The following is a 12,136-nucleotide window of genomic DNA, read 5'->3' on the forward strand; positions in this document are numbered from 1 at the left end:
GAAATGCTTGTTGTGAATCTGGATATGTGATGATGGGATGCACAGAATGGGAGGGGTCATAATAAGATAAGAACGCGCATATCCGCACCTACAATCCAGCGGCTATAAGCAGCAGAAGCGGGACGATATAGGCTACTATCTAATCTAGTGCTACTTCTACGAGGATATAAGCTACTTTACGAGTAGAAAAATACACCATCGTGGGCGATACTCATCTCTTTAACAGTGGACGTCAAAAACTCGACCGGTGTTGGTTTGAATTTGACAAGGGTGAAACGAAGAACATTTCTTCCAGGTTTCTTCAACCATCCGCAGTGATGCTTCCGAGTCCTGTAACTTCAACTCCATTTTCGGTAAAGGACATCCTCAAACTGGAACAGCAACATACTCTTAACCCAAATGGTTTCATAAGCGCAGAGCAGGACACTGTACCGCTGCAGTCGCTTCAGCTTCAGTGTATGCAGAACACATTAAGCCGGAGTCTTGATCTCCTCTACAGTCCAGAGAATCACAACGTGATTGCTGGGGAACAGGTGAAATGTGCCTTGAATTCAGATGACTTTGACATCGTCAGAGGTTCATGTGGCTCTCCAAAGGAGGAAGAGGAGATGGATCCAAGCGAAGAAACAGGTGAGTAGAATGTAAAGGTTAAATCATCGCACGATGAAGGATATGTTTTGGATCTATTTGGATGGGTTCCCCGAAACAGTAAAAGGACGTTAATCGGGGTGGACTGGGACGAGAAATCGGCCCTGGATTTTACATGGAAACTGGCCTAAAAGTTATCGCGGTCCTTTTAGTTTTGATATTTTGTGGCCCGTCCTGCATAACGCGGCGGCTCATTTCAGCTTATCGTGGCCATTTCGCGGCCGGCCCGGTTCTCCCGATGGCCAGTCCGCCCCTGATCGGCCCCAAAATGCGTCGGCCCACCGGGTAAATGCCCGGTAGGCCAGATTATCAATCCAGCCCTGACGTTAATAGCCTACCACCTAAGCAGTAAAAGTAGGCTGTTCATCTAGTTTCAAAACGTTAGTGATCTAATCACCACGTAAAACTTTCGAAAATCAACGAGAACATTGTACCACTGTTTAAGTCCATATCGTGAAAATCTCCGTCGGGACATTCGTTTTTTTTTTTAGAGATGAAGGGATGCCCATCATTGAAATCCGGTTCTGTGCATCCTGAACGATTTTTACAAAACTAACATTCGTCTATTATTTATATTATATTGTAATGGGGGTTCTGCATGTCATGCAGGATGACAACCAAAACTATTATACAACAGATAAATCGAGCAACTGACACCTGTGATTGGTTAATGCTTCTGCTGCAAAATAAATAAAAAATTACAAAAACTTTATTGCACAACAGGTGTAGACCTCAATGAAATGCGACAATTGACACGGGAGCTGTAATAGTAGCCTAAACTCGATTATCATTCAATTTAATACATTTCCAACTGCAGAGCCAATGATCCACATCGTGTGGATTGGAAACCCATTCTTGATTATTTCCATCTATGGAAATAACAACGTCTATCAATGGCTCTAAAACAGTGCTCTTAAATTAGGATTGTGTAGACATGTATGTAGGGCTACATTATATTATTTATATGTCTACATAATTCATCAGTTAATATTTAGTCGGCGAATAAGCATAAATGGTCACACACAGACAGACAATTTATTGGTCCCATGGCATTAAATTGCACATATTACAACAGCATCTAATTAAAGTTTATTTTATTTCTTTTTTGAAACAGGCATGTGTCTATTTGACGATACCAGTTGTAATCGTAAAAGCGATCCACCAAGGGAGAAAGCAAAGCAGAGGCTGCGCAGGAAACCCAGAGTTCTCTTCTCTCAATCTCAAGTGTTTGAGCTGGAAAGACGCTTCAAGCAGCAGAGATACCTGTCAGCGCCCGAGCGAGACCACCTGGCTCACGTCCTGAAGCTCACTTCCACACAGGTGAAAATATGGTTCCAGAACCGGAGGTACAAGTGTAAGAGACAACGACAGGATAAAACTCTAGAGCTGGCCGGCCCGCGGAGGGTGGCAGTGCCCGTGCTAGTGCGAGATGGCAAACCGTGCCATGGAGCTCCGTACAATGTCACTATTGGATCATATCCCTACAATAACTATTACAACAGTTATGGGAATAACCCATACCACTGTAACTTCACCTCTGTTCCTTCGTTTGCCAACACAAGCCAAATACCCAACCAATTTTCTGTGGATATGAATTTCAAGACGGGAACTGTTGATGGGATCAGAGCTTGGTGAGACATGGCGGCAAACCCAAAAGAGATTTGGAATTAAGACCATTTAATGACAATGCTGAAAATAGGTTGGACTAGCACGGTCATAGCTTATTAAAAAAAATGTTGACTGATTTTATATATATATGTGTGTGTTTTGATATTCGTGCGTTTAACAGAAACACCAAATAAAGAACATTAAACAGAAGCTCGATTAACCTTTTTATATGCTTTTATGAAGAACCGTTTTCAGGAAACCTACATTGCCCAAAATATGTCTAGATCGTGAGTTATTTGTTGAGTTGATTGTTGTCCGACTATAGAGTGATTTAACACATTAAAAGCGGGAAAATTGTGTCGGAGTTAAAACGTGACAACTGAAAATGTTGTTATAACTCAAACTAATGCTTTTAAAATTGAATGCATATGACCATAATTATTATGTTGTTACAATGTATTTTTGTTATCCATTTGACCCATCAGAATTTCTTTACATTCTTACTCGGATTTGATTATAGGCTAGGACTTCATTTTAAAAGGCAGTAATTCAAAATTAAATTAAAATGAGTTGATTTGTTTTTCCATACAACACACACACACACACACACACACACACACACACACACACACACACACACACACACACACACACACACACACACACACACATGTTGGTCTACCTATCATTATGAGGACTTTGCATAGACATGATGATTTTTATATATAGGCCTACTGTATATTCTATCCCCTAAACCAAAACAAAAAACTTTCTGCATTTTTACATTTTCAATAAAACATTGTTTAATATGTTTAAGCTATTTCAATTATGGGGACACTAGAAATGTCCTCATAACCCACATTTATAGCACAATACCCTTGTAATTGCCAGTTTGTAACCGAAAAAAATTGTCCTCGTAAACCACATTAACATTCAGAGATGAACGACGGTTCTGTTTGCGCATAGTCTTTGTTACATTTAGCCATTTTACCTTGTGAAATTATGTTAGTCAAAGTGATTAAACATTCTGACACTGAGATAGACACTAATAAGTAAGTCTGCTATGGAAATCGATGCGCTGTAATATCGTAAACTAAACAAATTGAATTATCTTCCAATCGTAACGCTTTCCAATGGGCTTGTCATTACATTCACATTAGCCAAATAGATAACACAATAGAAGCGGCCTGATAAGTCAGAGAGTCTCTATCCTGGATGGAGGGCTGAGAGTAAACAGAACCGCAGACAAGCCGGCACTCTTTCACCCTTGTCTCTCGATCTGTCAAGAAAACGATTAAAATCAAATCGGACAGCGTGCAAGCCATGATGGGATCTGATAAACCAGCCCTATGGGAGAATGCTTACAAAATTGGCCATTTCGTGGCATCGCAGTTAGGAAACGTATATGACATGCAGTTCATTAAAAAATTCAATTAAATGTAATTAAGGTGAATCTCAAGAGCTGTTAGGGATGATTAATCACATTAAACAAGACAAGACAATACAACTAACGCAATATATAACACATCTATACAAGAATAATTATGCTTTAATAAATGTGAGGGAGTCTGTAAAAACTCACGTTTATGGGGTAACAATGATTGTTAACTTTTGAACCCTTGCGCCCTAATGAATCGAATCTTAAGTCATTAACATCTAGGCCTATAGAAGTTTCTCCTGCAGTGCTATCTTCATGGGCAATTTATTTCCTGTTTAAGACTGGTGCTACCAAGGCAGAGACAGAAAACACCCTCTAGAGTCTCATCAGCACTGAGTTCAGATAAAGAAAGAGTATGTGGCTTGGAGCAGTATTTAGCAGATTGATACAAGTAGCTAAGAGCAGTATTTAGCAGCAGGCAGACAGAGTGGAGACTTCACCACTTCAAGAAATCAGATAAGTGTGTGTGTGTGTGTGTGTGTGAGTGCGAGAGAGAGAGTGCGAGAGAGAGTGTGTGTGTGTGTGCACGCACATTGGTCAGGGTGTCAGTGTGTATATGAAGTGAGTGTGTTCAAGTCAGTTTGTAATTGGTTATCATTACTTGCACATGCATGAGGAATGTATACATATACTTCATGTGTGCATTTCTAAGGGTGTGTGTGTGTGTGTGTGTGTGTGTGTGTGTGTGTGTGTGTGTGTGTGTGTGTGTGTGTGTGTGCATGTCAGAAGTACTGTCCACTGTGTGGCACAAAGAAAAAGCTCCACAGGAAGAGATTTGATCAGAGACTAACTCTGCCAGTGACAGACAGGGTTAAGACAGAGGAGGCCCGGATCTTCACTTTTCTCATGATTCTAAAAGATACAATAAAACTTAATCCCCTGCCAAAATGTTCTGCAGTTCTTAAGGAAGTGGGAACTGACCGTGGGACTAAAGGTTAAGCTGACTTCATTCCATAATCATTTATGAAATGATAAAACTGTACACTGAATAAAGGGAAAGCAGCTCTAATGAAGATATTTAACCAGTACACTCAACCTAATAAATGTCCAACATCATTGGGTGTTTCTTTCACTTTGGGTAAAAACCTGGGTACTAGTTTTTTATTTATATATTTATTTAAATGAATGGATTTAAACTTTTTATTTTTGTTATAGAAAGATCACAAACTGAATTGGAAACTTTTTACCAGGCCTTCAATTATCTTTGGTACTTTTCGAATGCCTTTTACATATAGATTTTAATGTTTTAGCTTTGTCCCAGACTTTCACTATTAAACTATAAAGCTGTTAATAAAATACAAATTATTTCATGTTTAAAAACATAAACCATTTCAATAGATAGTGTGAAAATTATTTCTAAAAATGTTTCATCAATGTCTCCAACATTTGTGGCCTCACTTCAATCACAATTTAGCCTCTAATAAAAAATTATCATGAGTTAGTGTACTTGTTAACAAAGTCCACAAAAGTGTCAATGAAGAGCATGCTTGAGATGAAATATGATACAACTGATATATATAAATCAAGGTAAATGTAAAAAAATCACACCCTGATTTCTCCAAATCAAGCATGATTTGACCTATGAAATTAACCTTAAAGTAAAAGAGTCTTTTATTTAAAATTTCTAGCACCTTGATTACACCACAAAATGGTATCAAACACAATGCAGAATTTGAAATGTTCTGGAAATTTAATCTTTGTGACTTGCAGAAGAACAAATTAATTCACAAACACACACACACACACACACACACACACACACACACTTAAAACAGGACAGGGACAGTGGGTGGCATTTATTCAAATTAACCATGGAAAGATTGTCCACAGCTCAGCGGAATATCATCAGCATGTCTTTAAGAGAAAGGGGACCATGAGGACAATGGCTGAGCTTTCATTACATCAGAGGATATGTTTTGGACATTTTGTCTGCATGAAGACTAGACGTCGCTAGACTCTAATGCTCCCTAACAATGCTTACGCCACACACCGGTCCACACTTAAGAGATAATCGCTCAACTGCCTCCATATATAAACACACTCATGTCCCCTGGCACAACATACTCACACTTAGAGTACCTCCGGCAAAACTGCATTTTAACAATTTCAGTGTTAAAAAAAAATCCCATTGTCTGCTTATTTAGGACAATTAAAAGACACTTTGTGCAACTGACTGTGGTTGCAATGCAGCAGCTGATTGATGCAACTGATTGCTGCATTGCTGTTCTCAATTGTGGCCTCTCGTTTTATTTAACACATTATAGAACATGTCAAACCACTTATCCTGAACAATGATTATTTATGCAGTAATGTATTTATTCTGTAGTAAAGTTAGAAGTGCTCAAGTATTGGTGATCATATCAAAAGAAGCTATAAACATTAAGTGACAAACCTACACTGAACATAAAGTAGTTGAAAAAACTGAAAAGTCATTTATATCACATAAATATATAGAGTGGACAAACAGATGTAACCACTAAAAAGCATTGAAGACAATGGAAAAGCCCCATCCCCTACTTAAAGACATATATCTTTACAAAAACAAAAGCTGTCATATTGACAGCCAAAAATGTGGTCGGACAATGACACAAGCCACACTATAGAAAAGCCATTTAAAAAAATAAAAAGAATGCATGTCAACCAAATTTAAAGAAGAGTTTTGGGAGGTCAACTAGCCGAACAACTAATCTGTTTTACGCAGGAGAAAGGGTGACTGAATCCAGCTTAGTTTTATACTTAAACCCCCCCATGTAAATATACTTTATCTTATCCCAGCTTAATATTTATGTAATGCTTAAGTGCAACACATTACACAGTGCATAATATCAATTCAAATTAACACATAAATAGAAAATTAGATTACATTTATACACTGTGCATCATATCAAACATTCAGAATTCCCAGTGCACATCGATGCAGTTCAGGTGGCAGACAGTACACACAAAAGTTACTAAGGTTTTCCCTTTTTCAAGAATGAACAAAGGTATTGTGCTTGCTAGAGGATGTACGAACTGTGGGGCAACATCAGTTGACTCCATCATGAAATTGCAAGTTATCTCATACAAAATTATTTTCAGCATTGATAATACATATATATATATATAGGGACGCAAGAGTTTTAGCCAAAATGGGAGGCTGCTTATGTGGTCTAATAGAAATGTTTCAGCACTTCCTTGACAGGAAATCGTAGAGAAACGTCACAAGCAATTGTTCAGTTGATCCCCTCTCTTCCATTTTAAAGTGGTCTTGCCAAAATCATTAGCAACACCAGTCAGTAGGTGTGCCATTCCCTTCCATTATTTTTATTATTAGTTGTATCAAGTTGGTAAGTGGGCAGCTGTCATAAACTGCAATTCAGAACACTCATATCTGGTAAATAGGATCTTTTAAAAGTCTTAAAATATAGGGCTAAAATATGGTCTTTTATTGTGTTGTAGGAAACTAAAGGATTCCAGAGTTTAGATGGGAGATGGGTGAAGGGAGATGGGTGAAAGGAGATAGATGTAGTCCAGTGGGTTAGTGAGGATGCTTTGGATACCTTCACCCTGAGTGATGCTGACAGCCACACAAACAGGTCTCTTTCATACTTTATTAAACCAATAACACCACTTCCATCACAGGACATTGAAGGCAGTCTGGCTTGCCTGTTCCAGGTCTTGCATTAGGATGCATTTAGCCAAGGACTGGCAGGGCTATAGCCCATAGGATCTCGTAATGTGTGAAGAATTCAAAACATTTCTTAAATTCAGAGTCTAATGACCTAACATTCTATACATTCATCATAACATTACCTTATCAATACATGTTTTGTTTAATGTCAAAGCTACATTGGCAAACACAACTGTAAAACAGGCACTTGCCTGAAGCTAAGCACTGGTTGAGTGCTGGTTGTTTGTTTAGGGATAACCCCAGCAGGAATGAAGACGTTCTGTCATTCAAGCTTTCACCCTGCTGTCAGTCTCTGTGCTTTATCTGTGTCTTGATTGTCAGCTTTCCTGCCCCAACCAGTCATGTCACTTCCAAAAACATCAGACAAGGCATTCTCCACAAGAATTATCTAATATTGTTATGATACATGTTGAGGGACTTGCTCAAAATATTTTGGCTTTGAAAAATACAAAAAATAAATGAAAATGTGTGCTTAAAATGAGTGGTCAATAAAGTCTATGATGTAATCGCTCTCTTTAACTGATTAGAAGGAATATAAAACGAGAACAACCAGGACACTGTTGTCTGTTGTTATTTAAAATGCTGCCGTTTAGCTCCCTCTGCTGTTTGAAAGACAAAGTAACAGAATTGCACATCAAGGTATTCTCATGTGATGAGAGTGAAAACTTCATACATGTATATATACACACACACTGTCAGAAATTTTGGAACAATGTACAGATTTAGCTCTTATGGAAAGAAATTGGTACTTTTATTCACCAAAGTGGCATTCAACTGATCATAATGTATAGTCGGTATATTAATTACATTAACAATTTATTTAATTTTTTCTTAAAATACTTCAAAGATTTCTCATCAAAAAATCCAATGACATCTTAGCAGATGCTTGGCATTCTAGCTGTCAGTTTGTCCAGATACTCAGGTGACATTTCACCCCACACTTCCTGTAGCACTCGCCATAGATGTGACTGTCTTGTCGGGAACTTCTCACACACCTTACAGTCTAGCTGATCCCACAAAAGCTCAATGGTGTTAAGATCCATAACACTCTTTTCTAATTATCTGTAGTCCAATGTCTGTGTTTCTTTGCCCACTCTAACCTTTTCTTTTTGTTTTTCTGTTCCAAAAGTGGCTTTTTATTTGCAATTCTTCCCATAAGGCCTGCACCCCTGAGTCTTCTCTTTACTGTTGTACACGAAACTGGTGTTGAGCGGGTAGAATTCAATGAAGCTGTCAGCTGAGGACATGTGAGGTGTCTATTTCTCAAACTAGAGACTCTGATGTACTTATCCTCTTGTTTAGTTGTACATCTGGCCTTCCACACCTCTTTCTGTCCTGAGCTAGTTGTCCTTTGTCTTTGAAGACTGTAATCTACACCTTTGTATGAAATCTTCAGTTTTTTGGCAATTTCAAGCATTGTATAGCCTTCATTCCTCAAAACAATGATTGGCTGACAAGTTTCTAGAGAAAGCAGTTTCTATATTTATTTTGCAATACATTTTTTACCAAATATTGATCTTAAGACATGCCAGCCTTAAGAGCTGATTTTGCTTGTTTGTTTAAGATTATGTTCACTGATATACACTAGACCTTAAGTCCTGCAAGTGCAAAAATTTTGCTTTATTGTTGCCAACACAAACTATGCCCCAGTCAAAACTGTAATCTAACCCATCGGCAAGTATCAGTGAAGAAATTTCAACTACAGCTGAGGTCATTTTTAGTTTGTCTCCTGCAGTTACCGTGATACACTTTCAAAACAAAGATTACAAGTCACTCCAATTAAACAATCAATGCCTATATCACCTAGGATGAGGATTAAGGACGTGAATATATTAATGTGAATAATATCACTGAAATCTTTACTTGGCACTAGGCTACTAGGCTAATCTAGTACTCCAGAAAAATAGATCTTCAATTTTAATCTCTATTATATTAACATCAAAATTAAAAGTATTGCTTGAGGAAACATATTTCAATACTCTGTGTTGATAATAGTAAAATCTCAATGTATTTGAAGTACCTACTGAAATTAGTGCTGTTTTGAATGAAGAGGAAAGAGGAGTCCACAAGAGGGCACCATTCTCTAATGTCTGCCTCACCCTATCCAAAAACTGTTTCCATAATCCTCCTTGACCTTGACTTGAAGGGTCCAAAAATAAAAAAATTGAAACATATTTTTTTGTTTTAAATTAAATAAATAACATGCAATGCTGCAAGTTACAGTATGTACACAATTATAATAAGTTCAGTACTCATGCTGAAGCTTTAAAGAATAGTTCACCCAAAAATGAAAATTCTCACATCATTTACTCACCCTCATGCCATCCCAGAGTGTATGACTTTATTTCTTCTGCTGAACACAAATGAAGATTTTTAGAATAATATTTTAGCTCTGTAGGTCCATACTATGCAAATCTGAAGCAAAATTTTGAAGATCCAAATGCACATAAAGACAGCATAAAAGTAATCCATATAACTCCAGAGGATAAATCCATAACTTTGGAAGTGATATGATAGGTGTGGATGAGAAAAAGATAATTTTTTAATATAAATTCTCCTCCCTGCTCAAAAGGAGGCGATGAAGAATGTGAATCATAAACAAAAGAAGAATGTGAAAGTGAAAGTGGAGATTTATAGTCAAAAAATACATAAATATTGATCTGTTTCTCATCCACACCTATCATATCACTTCTGAAGACATGGATTAAACCACTGAATTTTATGGATTACTTTTATGCTGCCTTTTAGCTGAAATATTTTTACAAAAATCTTATATGTTCAGCAGAAGAAAGTCACCCACATCTGGGATAGCAGGATGGTGAGTAAATGATGAGAGAATTTACATTTTTGGGTGAACTATTACTTAACACAAGGAGTTTAATGAGTAGATGATCATCACTTAAGCTTCCTAAAATCTATTCCACTGAACAAAATTGTTGAATAAATTAAAATAAATTGCATTATCCCAACAAATATGTTGTAATATAATAACAGTAGTGTAAAATTATAAAATATGGTTGTTAATCAGGCCCGGCTTCTGGCAGCTATGCTAGGGTGGGATGAGGGATATCATATCATAGGGTGGGCATTTGGGATGGGGGAGGTGTTATTCAGACTACTAATGTCTTTAATTGGCATAACATGGCATAATGGTCGATCATAAGACCCAATATAACTATATTTTACACATTTTCCCCATATTAAAAATATATTGAAATAAATAAACTGATAAACATTGTATATAATCATACGCACTTAAATAGTTTACCAATTTTCTCTAATAGCATAATTTCATGTACAGCTGCTTTGAAACAACAGTTGTTGTAAAAAGCGCTATACAAATACATTTGACTTGACTCATGAGATTGAAGTAATGGAGGTAGTATACTAGAATTAAAGCCTTTAAGCAAATTACAAAGACAAATTAGGGTCCCCACAAATGCAAGGATGGAGTGAAGATAAATAATATCAAGGAGGAAAAAAAGGATGGAGTGATTAGATGGAGAGATCAATAACATATAAGTTTAAGTGATTATATAATATTAAATGATGATAATTATTTCTGTTTGACAGAAATGTAATAAGCAATGGTACTACCCTACAAAGGCAAAACGCAAAATAGAGTTCTGACTGAAACAGGACTCTTATGATTTGTCCGATGACAGACGGGTTTGTCTCATATGCTGAAATTCAGAGCAACCATTGTGTGAAAATGCATTAACAATCAAATCCACATCAAAATAATTTAAGTCATTTTTCTCAGTTTCAGTTTATATGAGTAGGCCTATGTAGGGCAGCAAAGCCTATTGATATTTTTACCAGTGAAACTATATGTGTAAATTAATTTAGGGAACACAGGAATTTGGATGGATGGATGGATGGACGGACGGACGGACGGACGGACGAACGGATGGATGGAAAGTAATACCATGTAAGCACCAAAGGTTATTTTCATGGCAAAAATATAGTTTAAAGTGCACTGACAAACAATAAACAACAAACTATCATAGCACTGTAAAAAGATGTAGGCCTATAAGAGATGTAAGACTCGTGGAGACAGACAGAATCTTTCATCGACAACGAATTAACAACAGGGAAAACAGAAGCACATCAGTGAGGTGCAGGACAAGTTTGATTGCTGAGTGCAGGATGATGTGTGCGCGGGAACAGGAGAAAGAAATTACCCGCGTGAATCCCGCAAAATATAAATCAATTTATAAAATTCAAAAATAGATTTATTTAATGTATTAAAGGTACAGAGTGATACAATTACGATTTACAGGCGCAGAGTTGATTCTTACAAACTCTTCCTTGTGCTCCATGCAGCAGAAAGTCCCTCAGTGATGGTAATGCTTTATTAAAGGAAGCACAAACAAATCTTTGAAAGCATCCAAGGTTCAACGATATTTGGCAATGTTGGTGTTAACAAAACGCTCTCTCTCTCTCTCTCTCTCTCTCTGGGCCAAAATATAGTGCCATAAACAAACAAAAGTGGTTTTATTGAATTTCATTTTTGGCAAAGCAAAGATGGCAATTTGGTTGACAAGGAAAAACAAGACTCTTAATTTAATTGGTGTTGATCCAGTATACATGTTAAAAGGTTTTATAAAGGGCCGTTTGATGCTGGAATATGCGTATTATGAAATGGTTAATGATACTGATTCTTTTTTTTTATGTGGGGAACCGAGGGAGTGCTGTGTCGGCCTGCTGAAGGGCAAGGTTTTCAAATAATGCTCTGAGTTACTTGAACATTTTGGAATATCAATTGTAAC

The 12,136-nt window shown here is 37.1% G+C and overlaps 1 protein-coding gene across 1 annotated transcript; it reads left to right on the forward strand.

The window, feature by feature from the left end:
* The first annotated feature begins 317 nt into the window (after positions 1 to 317).
* LOC127621449 (homeobox protein Nkx-2.5-like) lies at positions 318 to 2,283 on the forward strand. Its single transcript, XM_052095038.1, has 2 exons — positions 318 to 630; positions 1,763 to 2,283. The coding sequence occupies exons 1-2, from the start codon at positions 318 to 320 to the stop codon at positions 2,281 to 2,283; spliced, it is 834 nt and encodes a 277-aa protein (XP_051950998.1).
* Positions 2,284 to 12,136: the final 9,853 nt, after the last annotated feature.

The sequence above is a fragment of the Xyrauchen texanus genome, chromosome 27 (genome assembly GCF_025860055.1).
Source record: "Xyrauchen texanus isolate HMW12.3.18 chromosome 27, RBS_HiC_50CHRs, whole genome shotgun sequence".
Lineage (NCBI taxonomy): Eukaryota > Metazoa > Chordata > Actinopteri > Cypriniformes > Catostomidae > Xyrauchen > Xyrauchen texanus.